Source organism: Equus quagga, chromosome 8, assembly GCF_021613505.1.
Source record: "Equus quagga isolate Etosha38 chromosome 8, UCLA_HA_Equagga_1.0, whole genome shotgun sequence".
Lineage (NCBI taxonomy): Eukaryota > Metazoa > Chordata > Mammalia > Perissodactyla > Equidae > Equus > Equus quagga.
Window position 1 is genome coordinate 33,771,869 of NC_060274.1, and position 17,479 is coordinate 33,789,347.

General features: G+C 42.3%; 1 protein-coding gene across 4 annotated transcripts in view; it reads right to left on the reverse strand.

Moving 5' to 3' along the window:
* LAMB4 (laminin subunit beta 4) overlaps positions 1–17,479 on the reverse strand; it is a 106,664-nt gene that overhangs the window by 31,306 nt on the left and 57,879 nt on the right. For 3 of the 4 annotated variants that reach the window (XM_046670493.1, XM_046670494.1, XM_046670492.1), the window contains 8 exons: positions 13,719–13,896; positions 12,548–12,691; positions 10,989–11,220; positions 10,385–10,542; positions 9,112–9,336; positions 8,066–8,286; positions 3,884–3,980; positions 64–439 (listed from right to left, as the gene is read on the reverse strand). In XM_046670493.1, coding sequence (XP_046526449.1) covers positions 64–439; positions 3,884–3,980; positions 8,066–8,286; positions 9,112–9,336; positions 10,385–10,542; positions 10,989–11,220; positions 12,548–12,691; positions 13,719–13,896 — 1,631 coding nt within the window. The remainder of the gene's footprint in view (positions 1–63; positions 440–3,883; positions 3,981–8,065; positions 8,287–9,111; positions 9,337–10,384; positions 10,543–10,988; positions 11,221–12,547; positions 12,692–13,718; positions 13,897–17,479) is intronic. The other variant, XM_046670495.1, reaches the window with a different exon arrangement.

A 17,479-nucleotide genomic window follows, 5' to 3' on the forward strand; every position in this document is an offset into this window, starting at 1 on the left:
AACTCAGCAGGAGTTAAGGTGAATCAGGAACTTGGTTATCTATCGCTTGAGCACAGATCTTACCGAACGGAGTCATGATAATCCTTGACTTTTAAGAATTCCCCAGATGAGAAAACAGGATGTTTCAAAATCCTTTCTATTTCGGACATGTTCTCTGTGAGGTCTTTGAAGTCGGCCTCACAGGCAGGCAGGGTCTCTCTTTTATCATCCATGGTAGCAGCCAGCCTAATTAACCCTTGCACCGCTTTGGAGAGGGAAGAAATGGTGTGGTCCCATTGATGAAAGCACGAGTGACACGGAAGACAAGCAGGGAATTCCTGGTTGTGACCCCGGGCACAGCGATCACATCGTGGGCCGCTAACACCCTCCCGGCAGCGGCACATGCCCGTGGCCTGGTCACAGACGGGCTTCTGGGTACCTTCCTGGTTGCAGTCACATGCTAAAAAGGAAGAGAGAAGGAGCAGAGAAAGTCGGTCACCTGGTCTTTTGCTTAAGACTAGCTCGAGAATAAAGTCCTTTCCTTTCTCCTGAGAATCTCCCCAACTCCCATTTCTAAGGTGAACATTTAAAACCCGGTATGATTTCAGAGATCTGTGCAATGGCCATTAAAATACAGCATTCCTCCTTTCATTCTACTAACAAATCAGTTCATGGTTTCTTTATGGGAAACATTAGGTGTGGTTTTTACTGGATGAGTGTGAGGTTCCTGTGTGGGTTCTTCACTTATTCGAGTGAGGAACATGGATCCAGTGGTGGACAACACATTAGTCACTGTTGCTACTGCTCCCAAGGGGGATTCAAGCATGTCACAGGCTCTCTAAGAATTCCTATGACCACACTTTTTCTTAGTAAAACCCAACCTGGGTGTGCTGACCCACGCTGTCTTCCATTAGACAAGAAGAACTTTTCTAGTGTCAAAAAGGGTGGGGGGGGGGGCCTCACTCCTTGGTATTTACCCAAAGTACAACTCACATCCACACAAAAACCTGCACGTGGATGTTTACAGCAATTCATAATTGCCAAAATTTGGAAAGCAACGAAGATGTCCTTCAGTAGGTGAATGGATAAATAAACCATGGTACAATTAGGCAATGGAATATTATTCAGCATTAAAAAGAAATGAGCTTCAAGCCATGAAAAGATATAGAGGAATCTTAAATGTACATTACCAAGTAAAAGAAGCCAATATGAAAAGGCTACATACTGTATGATTCCAACTATCGGGCACTCTGGAAAAGGCAAAATATGGAATCAGTAAAAAGATCAATGGCTTAGGTTGCCAGGGGTTAGGAGGAGAGAGGGATGAATAGGCAAGGCACAGAGGGTTTTTAGGGCAGTGGAAATACTGTGTATGATGCTATAATGATAGATAGACGTCCTTATACATTTGTCCAAACCCATAAAATGGACAATAAAAAGAGTGAACCCTAATATAAACTATGGACTTTGGTGACTATGATGTGTCAATGGAGGTCACCACTTGCAACAACTGTACCACTCTGGTGGGGATGTTGATAGTGGGGCAGTCCACGCATGTGTGAGGGCAGGAGGTATATGCGAAATCTCTTTACCTTCCTCTCAATTTTGTTGTGAATCTAAAACTGCTCTAAAAAAAAGAAACTCTTATAAAAAAGGAAGAAAATTAAATTCATTTTGTCTTAATTGGAAAAAAACCCTGATGTCACATGCACTTTAGCTGAGTAGGTTTTTGATGGAGCCTAAAGATGGAGGATGGGAAAACTGCTAAAGTTCCTGCCTTTCCAGCAGGTGAGGGAATCACCAGCCTGTCTTTGGACTAACCGGAAGGAGCAAACGATTTAAAAATGCGTTTGACAGCTTGAGTAAAAATAATGCCAGTTACAAATAAAAACTGATTAACATAGTAGGCTCCTGACTAGATACCCTCCGTCTGGCATATTCGCTTTGGTCCAGAGGCCTCCCCCCTGGGCTGGCATACCTCACCTCACCAGCTGGAGGCCAAGGCTCCCCCTTATGACCCACTCTTCCCCAGGAGCTTTAGTGGGGTCTGTGGCCTGAGTTGACCATTTGCAAAGTTTTCTCTATAAAAGATGAATGTGTTTTTATAAAATAGGATTATTGAAATATTAGAGGGACACAGGGAAAAAGGCTCTCTAAGACAGGTTTTCCAAGAGCCAAAATTCCTCTCTGGTTTTTAAAGTAGCAATTCTACTTAGAAAACTGAGGAAGTGGGACCCAGGGTACTATTGAGAATACGTATTTGAATGGGGCAAGGATGTGAAGACAATTTATTTTAGCCACAAAAGTACATTTATAAAGGAATGGAGAGGAGGAAAGAGTTACCATGTGTGGAGTGACCACAACGATAAGCCCATCACATCTCATATTTCTTTGGATTGACTTTTTTTTTTTTAGCAATTTTTGGTGAGGAAGATTGGCCCTGAGCTAACATCTGTTGCCAATCTTCCTTTTTTGCCTCCCCAAAGCCACAGTACATAGTTGTATATCCTAGTTGTAGGTCATTCTAGTTCCTCTATGTGGGATGCCACCACAGCACGGCTTGATGAGCAGTGTGTAGGTTCACACCCAGCATCCAAACCAGTGAACCCCAGGCTGCTGAAGTGGATCACATGAACTTAGCCATTTGGCCATGGGGCCAGCCCCAACTCCTTTTTTTAAAAATGTTTTTTCGTGAGGAAGATTGGCCCTGAGCTAACATCTGTGCTAATCTTCCTCCATTTTGTATGTGGGACACCACCACAGCACGGCTTGACGAGCAGTGTGTAGGTCTGCATCAGGGATCTGAACTTGTGAACCCTGGGCCACCAAAGCAAAAGGCACAAACTTAACCACTATGCCACCAGGCTGGCCCTGGATTGACTTTGTTTGGAAGCTGACAGTAAATAGACATTCACAGTCCTTCCTCCTAGAACAAACTCATTCTAAATCTGCGCTAATATGGTAGCCACTAACCACATGTGGCTGTTCAAATTTAAATGAATGAAATGAATTAAACAAGTCTTTTCCTCACTTGCACTAGCCACATTGCAAGTGCTCAACAGCTACATGTGGCTAGTGGCTCCTGCACTGGACAGAGCAGACACAGAACATTTCCATCTGTCAGAAAGTTCTACTGGACTGTGCTGCTCTAAAACCTATAACTAGTGCTAAGACATGGGATGAAAGACACTAGAACACAAACTCCATGAGGTTGGGTGCCTTGCCTCATTTGTTGACTATCTAGAGTACCCAGTAGGCACTCTATGAATAGTTTTACATAAATGAATACGTGAATATACGACAGACCCAGATCTATGAGAGCTATGCTGAGGAAACATCCCCTCTGCTGGCTTCCTATGATCCATCTCCCAGCCTGTACCTAAATCCAGAGTAGCTGTTTTTGTCAACATGCTTCCAAATAGCAGAAAATGGGCTATAAGTCATGACCTCAGAGGTCTGTTCCATCAATGAATTTGAGGAGTTTTAATATAGGCTAACATTAAAATACAGCCTAAAATTTTAATATAGGAGAAGAAAAGCTTCTTTATAGGGCTACAAAACATATTATCTTCAGGGGCTGGCCTGGTGGCATAGTGGTTAATTTCATGTGCTCTGCTTCAGTGGCCCAGGATTTGTGGGTTCGGATCCTGGGCGCGGACCTACACACTGCTTGTCAAGCCATGCTGTAGTGGTGTCCCACATACAAAATAGATGGAGATTGGCACAGGTGTTAGCCCAGGGCTACTCTTCTTCACACACACACACACAAATTATTTTCAAAACTAGGATTAAAGTTTGTGCATTTTCTACCAAATAGAGGAACTTAAAATTCAGGTGGCTCATAGCCTGCCCATGGTAGGACCAGGTTGACTGGACTCATGTTTTCAGAATTACCAATACTTACGAATGCATCGCCCCTGTGGGTCACCGTAATAATTTTCCTTGCACTCACTGCAGCGTTTCCCATCATAGCCTAATTTACACAGACACTGGCCCATAACCTGTGAGAACAGTCACGGGTGAGGAATTGACAAGCTTTATGATCTAAAAAAAATAATGCATTTTAATATGAAACAGTTTTCCCTCCAGCGATTTAGAGCATACAGCTGTGCAAAGGCAGGAGAAGGATGATTCCCACGGCCGGCAACCACCCCTGACACGACCAAGGATTAGGAGTTAATGTGTTTTGGCTCAGGGCTCTTGAATATACCGCCTGCTTCCAGCTGTTTGGGGACAGGTGGCCCCAAACTGGGAAACATACACAGATGTAAATGAAAACAAAACACACAATGGGAAATGGGCCACATTCTTTTCCTCCACGGTTATGAGAGTTCTCCCATTACAGAGCGATGGACTAACATTCATCAACTAATTTGGCAAATAATGTTTCCATTAGGGAATGTACAATGGAGTTTCTCCCAATTGGGCTAGTGTTTTGCTCAACAAAACAACATTTTTGCACTGGAGGCTTCATCACATAATGACAGTTATTTAACTGTGTTTTTGGGAGAGGGCTGAATTTTCCTGCACCCTCCCAACTGGATTCTTGACCAGCTTTTCTGAAAACCAAGAAGGTTGGAAAATTAATGGGAGAGAAATAAAGATGTAAATCACTATTGTCATGGTCCTAGGTTACAATTGACCAAATCTGCTTAAACAACAACTCCATAAGTAGCTGAATTTGTAAAGTGACTGGATATACCAAATTTCTACCCATCTTTGGAGTTCCCACTAGCTTCTACTCAAATATAGGGAGTTATGAAGAGCTTGTGGCCCTGAGACCTGTCCTATTGCTGGTTGTCCTTGATTGTTGGGCAATGCTTTCTTACATTGACGCAGAATCTGCTCCTTATAACTTGTGCCCATTGTTTTAAGTCTTGTCTTAATAGAATTGCACAAAATAGGTAACCTCCTTCTTCTCTCTTACAATCTTTCTCCCAAGTAGAGATGTCCATTCTCATCTTGCATTTGCTTCTCTTCTTCAGGTTGACCACCTCTAACTCCTTCAAACCCTCGTCACAGAATAGCATCATTCTACTAACTATCCTGTTTGTCTTTCTTTGGACACACACTAGTTTTCAATATAATGTTTAAAATGTAGCACTCAGAAATGACAACAGTGCTGCTGCAGCCATCTGGCTAGTACAGAGTGCAATGGGACAACGACTGCCCTGAACCTGGGCAGGGCACTCCCATTGCTCCAGTGTGAATGGGCATCGCCTCCTTGGCAGCCCAGCCACACTGCTGGCTCACTTGAAGCATGCAATGAAAATCCTCAGATGTTTTTCACATGAGCTGGTGCCAAGTTATTAATCCCATCCTATATTTATGCAATGGACTTTTAGAGCCCAATTGCAAAACTTTGCTTTTATCCTGCTAACATTTCATCTTCTTGTTTCCAGCCAACAAGACAACCTGTTAGGCTATCTTGTCTCCTGTTCTGTCTTTATCTTATTAGTTTACAACTTTGAATATGTGCAGATTTGACAAACATGTTTCTCCAACTTCATCTAAACTGTTGATGAAAATACTGGCGGCACGTTTGGATCTCTCTGTAAGAACGCACTAGGGACCACCTACTGGCTGACACAGAGACATTTATCAGTAGTTGTTTAAACAGCTGGGAGTCTAAATGTCCACATGTCTCCTCTACAATCCAAAGAAAGTGTTTTCTGATTGTAAAGAGCAGCCTTCTCCAAGGAATTCCCTATGGAACAGACAATCCCAAATACCCTTGTCATAAGGGGCTCTTTGGTTAAAAAGATGCCATTTGATTTTCAGCTTCATAGGCTTCCCTTAGCTTCCATGACTGAATTGTGGTCTTTGTTGAGTGCTGCTACAAATTTGTTTCCCAAAAGGTCTAAGAAGCATGTCAGACAGTGATGTCATGAACGTTAGGAGTTCCTCATGAATTAGGAAGCCAAGCAGTCATGTGGAGATCTACCAGTTTGTTCCATGGTTGGTGGCTGCAGGAGTGAGGAGTGGAGGGGGAACATTTGAAACACACGTGGTCATCTCATGGCCAGATCTTGGTTTCTAATACCACTCTCTAATAAAAGGAACCAGTGCTCCTTGAAGAAATGGCTGATTCTAGCACAGGGGCAGGAAATGTCCAAGATGAGCTTAGAGTCTCTCGTAGTGCAGAAAGTAAGGAAGTACTTAAGAAAAAGACCAAACCCAACAATCTTGGGTTCTGTCAAAGGGATACAGAAGCCAACTGAAAGAGATCCCAATGACTGAAGCTGGAATAATTTGAACAACAAAATAAAGTAGTATTGGATTATAACTCAAAGTATAATATAAATATCCATGAGTCCGTACCGATATTTAAAAATGATTGAATAAATGAATAAATGGGGACAATAGACAAATCTCCAGTGCAGAACAATTCCAAATTTATGCAGATACTCTGCCCTCAAGGAGGGAGAGCATAATCCCCCACTCCGTAAGTGTGCATTGTGCATAGTGACTTCCTTCCAAAGAGTACAGTATGTAAAGGCGGAGAAAGAGTAACTTTATACATAGAAACCTGACAAACGCTACTTCAGTCAGGTGATCAGATTCACATCGGCAGCGATAAGTCATGTAAATAGTGTGTCCCCCTGATATGACATGAAGAGAACAGCACTTTACCTCCATGGCCTTCTCAAAACCCATAATCCAAGTGTAATCATGAGAAAAACATCAGATAAATTTGAATTGAGGGACACTTTACAAAACACTCCTTAAAACTGTTAAGGTCATTAAACATAAGGAAAGTCTGAGAAACTGTCAGAACCAAGAGAAGCCTAAGGAGACAGGAGGACTGAATGTAATGTGATGTTCTAGATGGGGCCTTGGAACAGAAAAGGACATTAGGTACACAATGAAGGAAATCTGAATAAAATTATGGACATCAGTTAACGATGATGTGTCAATATTGGTTCATTAATTGTGACAAAGGTACATACTAATGTAAGATGTTAATAACAGAGGAAACTGGCTGTGGGGTACATCTTCTCTGTACTATCTTCACAGTTTTCCTGTAAATCTAAGTCTATTCTAATATAAAACTTTATTAAGAAAAGAAAGGTTATGGTGTGTTTGTGTGGGTGTGAGTTGCAGGGGAGATGAATAGAGAGAAAGTAAAAGAGAAGGGAAAACACAGTCTGTTATATAAGAACTACCTTCAAAAGTTTACTTGCATAAGATTTGACCTTTGAAAAAGTTGAAGAGTGGAAGTGAAATTGGAGGTGAGCCATGCTTATCCACTGGAAAGACTCCAGCTTCTTAAACTAGCGTTTTGATTCCAATTTAACCCTGATGCTTATACAGTGGATTTGACTCTAAAATTTCTTGTTATTGTTTTACCCTTTTCCCCTCATCTCTATTAATGTGAAGAGTATTTCAAAGAATATATTAAGCCAAAAAATCTAATCATGACATTAACAAATAATTTTTTCTATAAGTAGATAATGTTATATTCTTTTTAAAAATTCTGTTCCTTGTTTTATTGACCGAAAATCACATGTGCAGTTAAGTATCACTAATCGTATATTAAACAATGGAGATTTGCTCCTAGTACACTAGCCTGCGTTCTTTAGAAACTATTGGTGCTGGTCTCGTAGTGAAGAAGACTTCTTATTTTACTCATACGGGAAGCAATTGATGAGCCATAGGGAATGACAACTCACTTTCCAAAAGTGGAATTGTGGGTTCTGAAGGCACCCGTTAATTTTCATTCTGATTAATAATCAATTCTAGTTAATGATTGATTTCTTGGGTCTTCCTTATGATTGATCATATGTTTGAAATAGCAAAATAAAAGGTTGTCTGTGTTTTTTTTGTGTGAATTCTGATGTCTCCAGTCACAGAGAGGCCTAGGGGAAACTGAGGTAGGCAAAGCTTAACTCTGAGACCCCCATTCTCTTTTTGTGTTGCTTGTCATTCCTTGATAAATGCAGACTCTCTCCCCATATAAGGTCAATCCTGTCTAAAAACACTAATTAACAACAGTACACGAAGAAAACATTGTTTACGTATTTGGAAACCAGGTCTCCCCATGACTTCTCACCCTGAACACACCAGTAAGTTTTAAATATCTTGCCTGGTCACAGTGCCTGCTGTGAGAGGTCTGGGGGTCACAATCACATGGCTGACATCCTCTGCCGGGGATCAGATTCCAGTATCCATCAGCACAATGGTCACAGGCCTGGCCTGTGACGTTAGGCAGACAAGGGCATGTGCCAGTGTCAGGGTCACAGAGGCAAGCTCCCTGGTCAGGGGGACACTCAGCAGGATTCACGCCGGAAGGATGGCAGGAGCATCCTGGGATAACAGAGCCGTTGTTGGAGGTAAACTCATTGACAACGCTAGCCTTCAACAAACCTTACAAATAGCTTTTAAGACCTGATGTACCATTTCTCTAAAGGGCTCAAGGAAGAAACATCTTACAACAGTACAGAATTTACTAAAGAATCTAAGTAGGTTGAGCCCATTCAACGGTTTTTGATCTCCCCAAACAGCAATTTCATACGGCTCCGCCCACTACGTTCCAAGAGCTCACAATTAGGATGACTGAAAATCTCACTTTTCCCTCATGCTATTCACCAAAGTTTCATTGATTTAAATGATCTGAAAAAAAATGGTTTACTAAATTGACTTGGATGAACTGAAATGGTTAAATATCTCCTAAAAATAAGCAGTTTATTCCTCCTTTTTCTTTATCATAGAATCAAACCCTTGTCTTCTTCTACATCAGTGACTCCATATTTATACATTCAAGTCACTTGATGAGCTGGTTACCATGCAGATTCCTGGGCCTCACTCCCAGAGGGTCACTTCAGTGGCCCTGTTAACAGTCCACTCCGTCCCCAGGTGATTCTGGCACAGAGCACTGTGGACCACACTTTGAGAAACAAGACTCCTAATCTACTAGGGCAGGCGTTGAAGGCAACAGTCACAAAAGGCAAACTAACACCAGTGACTACAGTGTAGATGCATCTGGAATACCGATGGTGCCACTGCACCCATTTCTGCTGATGAGTTCAGTGCACTACTGGCCTAACTGAAATGAGCATGGGAGTGCCACCACCACATTTATGAGCCACCACTCTGCTGCCACATTCCCCCCCGGGAGCCTGGCACACTTACTTCTGCAGGTCTGATTGATGGCCGATCCAAAGTGACCCGGTTTGCAGAGCTGGCAGTTGGGTCCATGAGTGTTGTGCAGACATCTGAGGCACTCCCCTGTCACCCGGCTACAGGAATCTGGATCACTTAGATCAATGTTGTTGTTGCAGGCACACGGCCGGCAAGGTGCTCCGGAAATTCTTGGATTTCCGTAGAAACCAGCAGAGCATTCTTCACACTGCTTACCTGAAAGAAGGAGAGAGGAAAAAGGAAGGAAATGAGTGGAGTATATGCGTGTATGTGTGTGTGTGTGTGTGTTGGGAGAGGGGGCGGAGATTGATATAAACGGAAAATACCTGAGCTCCTCTGGGGATAATGAGAGGTCACACATTGGGATGACTAAGGAAAGATGTTCTAAATTAAAGCAGAACATTCATTTAATTTATTATCCATTCAGAGAACAAAATGATTATGCAGAGCTAAAAAGTCCTTGGTGAAGAAAGGATTCTAGTTTTTCTTTAAAAACTATGGAATTGTAGGCACAGGATTCCTGGATCCTTATAAAACCAGGGTCATCCTCATGTGCCTGAGGACCCAAAGCTAATCTCAGCCCCTGTTCTCCCTGAAAATATGGTAATTATCGCTGAAGAAAATAATAGCACCATATTTTCTAAGTATGATTAAATAAAGTAGACTTCATAAGTTTTTTCCTTGTTTGTATTATATATTTACACTCATGCTTAAATTCTTCAAAATAAATCATTTGAGCAACAGACACAAATACTGAATTGACTTCATTCATTGTGCGTACAATGTTCAAGTTAGGGCACCAGTTTATGTGTGAAACATCAGTCAAATCAATTGCTTGGAGTTATGTAAAGAAAGCGTTTGACTGACTGATTAAAATTTTTACTTTTTAATTGCTTATGTTATATGTAATGCATATATAACATATATATGTTACTTAATCACATATATATCTTACTTAACCATATGTTGATTTCATTTTAAATAAATTAATTTGATTTGAACTCATTTCGTCAGTTAGTTTTCCAGAACAATATTTGAAAACAATTATAGCTCAGTGGAATGAGTTTTTAATTGTCATTGGTTTTTGAATCATTCAAATTCTTTGTTTGATAAAGCAGCAATTTATCAAATTGTGTCCTCTTACGATTAACTTATATTCTGCACCACTGTTTAGCCCAAGGCTGATAAATTATGGACATGTGATCATTTTTCAGATAGCAGTGTGGAATAGATGAAAAAACCCAACATCAACTATACTGCATACCTGTATAACCTTGAAGACAATCGCAGATTACATCTGAGCCCCAAGGATTCTGATAACAGGAATGGGCAAAATACTGATTGCTAGAGGGAACATCGGGACACGGGCAAGGACGGCAGGACTGTCCTGAAGAAGGATTTCCATAGTACCCATCGATGCACCTGTCAAGACAATTTCTTTTTACCAAAATGTTTCCAGGAATTGCTCATGTTAGCCAATATGGATTTGCTATGCTTCAGGACAGTGCAACTAGCAAAACTCAGTATTTTAGAAGATGCTCATTTGCTCTATAAAAGGATTTCTTGTTTTATACTGAAAGTTCCACGGTATAGTCATTAAACTCAATATAATGGGACCTAATTTACATCTCCTATTTCAGGAACCACAAAAACCAAGATGCCAGGCAAATGCTAGCTACTGATTTAATCACACGTTGTCTGGTTCATAAGATTTTGAAGGACAACGGAACGACACTCTATCTTCCTCACCCATAATGATGGTTCTACACTAACATACCATTGACTCTACACAATGCTCCTTCAGAGAGTGTTCTGAGATCAGAACAAAAGAAAAACATTAAAAATAACAGTGCCTATGAATTCCATACCTTTCACAGTTTCTTCCAGTTGTAAAACCTCCGCAGTTGAAGCACGACCCTGTCTCTGGATCACAAAGTTCAGCGAACCCATTGCAAAGGCAAGGACGGCAGTTGGGGAATCCAAAATAGCCCGCCAGGCATCGATCGCAGCGGCGGCCAGCCACCTCTCCCTGGCAGGGGCACTGTCCTGTTATTTGGTCACACACAATGCTCTTTGAGCCTTCAGGGTGGCAGTGACATGCTAGATAAAGCAAAGAGAACGTGCTGGGGTCGGGGCAAGCGGTGTGCTGGAGAAAGAGGTACAGTTCTGATTTGCAGTCCTTAACTTTCCATATCGTCCTGATCAGGGTGAACAAAGTGAGTCTGTATAGTGCTTAGAATAGAGCCTGGCATGTACTGAGCGCCAGGTAAGTATTTGCTAGATAACAATTCACGGATTCATCCAATACACAGTATGCCGTGAACAACTGAGTCTTATAAATGTTTTTTACACAGAGGAACTGAACAAGAAACATGTTTTGAATGACTTGAACTTCCATATGTCTTGGGAGTCAAACTTTAAGATTATAAAAAATATGAGAACCCTTTTCAAGAGAGTCAGATTTTTCTTTTTCCTAGATGAGATACTAGGAGAGGCTCAATCCTTTTCTGGTAAATTGCTGAATCTTTTGAGCCAGGCTTGCCTATACAAAAATGTGATGCCTATTTACAGAGTGCTACACGGAAGAAACAGTCGCTCCTTTGTGTATAGCCCTTGTGTATCTCAAGCACTTCATAATTTTTTTTTAAAGAAAAGGGGAAAAGAGCAATAATGGACCCTAACACTGTTTGCTGGGGAGGCAATGACCAGGAAGGTGTGCCAGCTCTCTGAATCACGACTGAAAAGATGTGTTCCCCCACCTGAAAGGAGAATTAATCTCCCTGGAGGTTTTCATGGTTTCTGAGGCGGGTTTCTGCGGGGAATAGTACTTTCACTAACGGTTTACATCATGAACGGAGAGCTATACACCCTGAATGTGACGGCCCTGAGAACTGAATTACCAGCTAAGATGAAGCCCCATGCAAGCCCTTATTAATAGGTGGCTTATGAAATAAGTTCCAAGGCCATTTGCGACCCCAGCAGCAGAAAGGGTAGGATCCTGGTGACAGTGTCGTCCCCTTTCTTGACTTCCAAGTCTTATTGTTGTTTTAGCCTTTCCAGCCACCAGGCTTCCGTGCCAGATCAGAAAGCTGGGTTTGCACAGCCAACTCCCTTCACGGTGTTCCGTACTCCACCTGGACTATCATCTATTTGATACAGCCTGTAAGCTCTCAGAAGCATGGACCATGTTTTTATCATCATTCATGGTTCCTAATAGAGCTCTGCACACAATCGGTGCCCTTTGAAGAGATGAATGAAGTATGGTAAAAAAATTTTCACTACACTTTACCTACATAGACAGACAGTCTGAATAACATGGTCGAATTCCCAATCCCTTCCCCTTTTGAACTCCCCGCATTGGTTTTCCTGCTGTCAAAGCTCCAAGGTTGTGCCCAGCCTGTTTCCCCATCTGCTTTTTGCTACGTACAGTGACAGCCATGATGCCCCAAACCGTAGCTTCCTGCTGAGCACCTGTCACAGCAGCGCCCGGCCACATGAGGCTTACACTGGCACTGGCCTCCAAGTCGGCTGCAGCTGGGCCCCACTGAGCCCTGGGGGTGACACTTGCAGGCTGCAGGGAACAAGAGAAGGAAGTTAGAGGTGATGGAAGTGACAGAGAAGCACCTCGTCCTGTTAGTAGCTTTCGTTCACTTCTTTTCCATTTGGTACCTCTCTAATCCTCAACCCCCTCGTCTGTTACCAGGGGTTAACACAGGGTCTATCTCATGGAATTAGAAGGATTAGAGACGATAATGTCTGTGAAGTACTTAGAACAGTGTTCAGCACAGAGTAAGTGCTCAATAAACATTACTTAATAAACCTAATTACTACTTCATTGCTGATGATTTATGTTGGTGCTGGACCACTCCTTTGACTTCCCGTGTCCCCTATCTTCCAGGAGATTGTGGGCCCTGCAGCATAACAGAGACAGCATTTGCTGGAACCCAGGAAGCCCAGGCTTTCAGTGTAGCTGTCACTCTGCAGCAGTGGTTCCCAGCTTGGGGGACATTTTGCCCCCAGGGGACATATGACAAAGTTTGGAGACACTTTAGGATGTCACAACTGGGGGGAGGGGGCTCCTGGTGTCAGGAGGGCAGATGGTAGGGATGCTGTTAACCATCCTATAATGCACAGGACAGCACCACCTCCCCCCCCAAACTAAAGTATTATCAGCCCCAAATTCAAAAGTACTGACGTAAGAACCCTGCTCTCTCGCTTAGTGAAATGGACGCGTTATCTAACGTTTTGGGACCCTGATAGCCTCATTTATCAAATGAAGGTGTGGGGATGAAAGATGGTGTGCAGAGTTCATTCCAGCCCTAAAATTCCAGGATTCCAAAGAAATATTTTAGGACCATTGATCCAGCAATCTAGCATCCCAATGCTACCGCACGTCTCCTCTTTTATACACTTTCTCTACTGCATTATGATTCCCACACATTAGCAGACCGCTCTGTGTACCTAATCATTGGGCAATTGGTATTTGCATTGGTCGTTCGGAGTAGATGCTAAAATAAATTAAATCGATCCACTCACATTCCAAAAAGCATTCATGCAGACAGCAGCGCTCCAGTAGCGCTCATTCAATAGGTACTCACCCACTGCCCCCTCGTGCAGCCTGGCAGACATGCTGACTATGAGCCTTTCACACGCAGAAGGGAGCACCCGAGGTCTTGCTTCTGAGGCAATTTCAACACAGTTGTGCAGCTGATATTCATCTAAATCCTGCTCGCTGCAGAAATTCTCCAGTGAATTGATTTGGGGAATAAGACCAAGCTTTTGAAATAATGAGAAAAGAAGACTTATGTTCAGAACTGTCTCCTCTTCGAGATTCCAGTTATAAAAATGAATAGATTTATGAGAATAATGGCTGCAAAGAGACTCTATGCAATCCTTTAAATTGCTTATGACTCAAGATTTTAAGATTTTCTATTTAGTTAAGAAATCTTTAACTAAATATTCATGCTTAGTGACTTTCAGCAAAGAAAGTAAAATAAGCCTTTATCTTTTTACTGTCCTTATTATTATATTTTTACTTGCTAATACATTGTCAGATTTGAAAGATTTTTAACTGGGCTACTTGTGATAAATTAAGAAATCATGGCTTAGTGCATTCCATACTGTTACGGTAGAACTCTTAATACCACAAAATTCTCCTTTAAAAAGTTTTGTCTTTTTCAACTACATATGAACAGCAGTGTTCTACATCAAACTATATCTGCTTCTTGGAGATTCACAGAATGGATTAACATATCAAAGGCTCTGAGAAGTCCTGCAAGGAAGATACTTTTTATACTCAGTGTTGCCAGATTTATTTCACCACTTGGTCCTATATTCAAATAATACTTACCAACATCCCATAAACTCAGTATTTCACAGATGCATTTTGGAAATTGCTGGCTTAGACTATACAGCTTTATGGGGACAAACGCATCATTGTATTTATTATCAAAGAGGACTCATCCATAGTTTAATATCTATGTGAAGAAAAGCTATACAGTTGTGTTTCTTGAGCAGATTTTTTCTGTTATAACCTAATACTATTTAAAATGTTTATTAATGCCTTGGATGACATAGTAGAGAATATGTTAGTACAGCAGATTATTCACACCAAGTCGGTCCACAACTGGTGGAAAAAATAGCCTTAAAAAAGTTTTAAATAATTTGGAATAAACGATTAAAATGTTTTAATTCAGCAGGTCAAGTTAGGAGAGCGAACTGATGGCACAGATAACTCTCCCCTGGTCTTTTGGCTTTGTCCATTCTGAAACCAGCTTCCGTGGTCCCTTACTTCAGCCCTCTCCAGTTTTTCTGTATGTCCTTGGACCCACCACTGGGTGGAATCTCAACCCTGAATGACTACCTCCAAGCATCTCTGCTTCTCAAACCCCCGAACTTGTTCTTCCTGCTCTGTGGGCGCATGCCATTGCCACTTCCTTCTCTTACTTCCCAGAGAACACAGACATCAGCAGTGGGACAGAGCTCCCCTCCCACTTCTTGCCTCCCTAACTCCTGTCCCACAGGCACTGGCCCCTTCTGTGACTCTGGCGCTCGCTCAGGAAGAAGAGGCATGCCATGGACCAGATGTCCCGCTCCTGTCGTCTCTGCCCTCAGGACACTTCTCCATGGATAGTGCTTTCTTCCTTTAATCTCTTCTTTTCAACTGGTATATCAATGTGCTTAAATCTCTCCCATCTGTAAAATCACCTCCGTGATCTCATATGTTCCTCCGGCCACTGCCCCGTCTCTGCCCCTTGACTCCTTGACAGCCAAGTTTCTTGAAAAATTGTTTCCTTGCCATTCTCACTGCCTCCTTTCCCAGTCACTCTCCACGCCAATGCAATACCTTTCCCCTACCCATCCCTAAATGTTGGGGTTCCTCAGGGTTCTCTCATGGGCCCCCTTCTTACTCCACACCCACTTCCCAGGTGACCTTGACGGTGCTGTGTCTTTGGTTACCATCTATAGATTCGTGACATCTGAACTTATGTCTCCTGCCCACGTCTCAGTTGTGGCCCTCAGATATGCACAGAGAAGCCTATTGGTTGTCCCCCACACACTGCAAACCAAACCACATGAAGCCTACTTTCCTTTTGGCCTGTGGTCAGGAAATCATGTCACCATCTGCCGAGCTGCTCAGGGTAGAAACCGAAGGCCATCTCTGATGCCCGCCTCTTCATCATCACACTCCCGACCCACCCAACGTCCCACACATAAAGTCCTTCGCAAGCCTGGTCAATCTGATCTCTTAATACATCTAGGATGCATTTATTACTCCTCATCTCCCTGTCACTTCCCTAATTTAGGTCACCTAGATTACCATAGTGGCAGCCTAACAGAGTTCCCCTCTGTCACTCTTGGAAGCCATCCATCTCCCTCATCAATTTTCTACCCTATAAAAATAGTGATTCTTTAAAAGGCAGTTTGTTCAGATAATCTCCTCCTTAAAAACATTCAGTGGCTTCCCATTGCCTTAGGATAAAACCTAAATTCAATCTCTTTTCATTCTGCTACCCTGCAACCTCTCAGCCCAATGGTTCTCAATCTGGGAGGTACCGCCCCCTAGGGGGCATTTTGGAAATTCCAAGGGGTGGTTTTGGTTGTCCTGCACTTGGGGTAGGTGTGTCACCGGCATTTCGTGGGTGGGGATCCAAAATACTAGCCATTCCCACAAAAAGGAAAATCATCCCATGTCCCTTACAGTTTTTGAATGTTTCATTGAACAGCCAGGAAGGAGAAATTCTTGTTTATAATTATGAGTTAAAACCCTAGTCTATATTTGTGGGACATGTTAAACATGTATACAACACACGGCTTTCATGGCTGTCACATATAATGATCCTACATGTATAAGCATCTCCCTACTTCATTACGCCTTCTGGTGTATCCCTGCCAGTGCATGCACATATCAAAGTACGTATTATTTCTTTATAAATTACTTTCCTTTTATTTCTCCTCCATATTTGCACATTCCATTGGTATTATTTGAAAGTTATGTGTGCACACAGGATATAATGCCTATGAATTTCATTTCAGGAGAGTGTAGAGAGCTACGAAATATTGTAATAAAAAGGGGAGGTTGGGTCAGCTGAGGTTGAGAACCACTGCTCAAGCCACATTGACATTTCCAGTTCAGTGACCTGTCACAGCTCCCAGTACCTCTCACACTGTATTGTCATTTCCCGTGTAACTGTCTGCCTCCCCCCTTAGAGAATAAGCCCCCCATGTCAGGGAAGGTGCTTGTCTGGTTTACACCTGCGCCTACTACAGTGTCTAATTCATAACAAGTGCTTCATAAAACTTTGTTCCATAAAGAAGTCCATATATGTGTCTAGTCTTGTATCTCTAAGTTGATACTAAAATGCCTCTGCATTCTCCAATCACAAACCAAGTGGGGAGAGACACAGAGGGAAGCCAGATGGGCTAGTTGGGATGTAGGCAGCCAGCCAGGGATTAATCACTCACAGTTATTGGTCTGAGCCGGTTCAGAGTTGGCCATGTTGCACCAAGAAGATAGAACAGAAGACGAGAGTCCCTGTCAACTAGAGGATTTTGTAATGCCATGACTCACTTCTCCTAGAAACTTCTAAGGACTTTATGTTTACCAAGTGTAGTCCACTCTTTAAAAGAAGAACGGCAGTTTTACATTCTGGAATGCCTAATATACTTTTGACTCTAAACACATTTTTTGGAAGCATGTGTCATGTAATCAGGGTGACTGAAAATTTTTTTTAACTATCTCACTCTGCTTGCCAAACAAAGAAACAGTATTTGTGCAGAAGACACATCCAGGGTTGAGCAAAGCTTTCCTCTGGTCTTCCTGGTAATGCATCCTAGTCTTAGACACAAATATTAATCT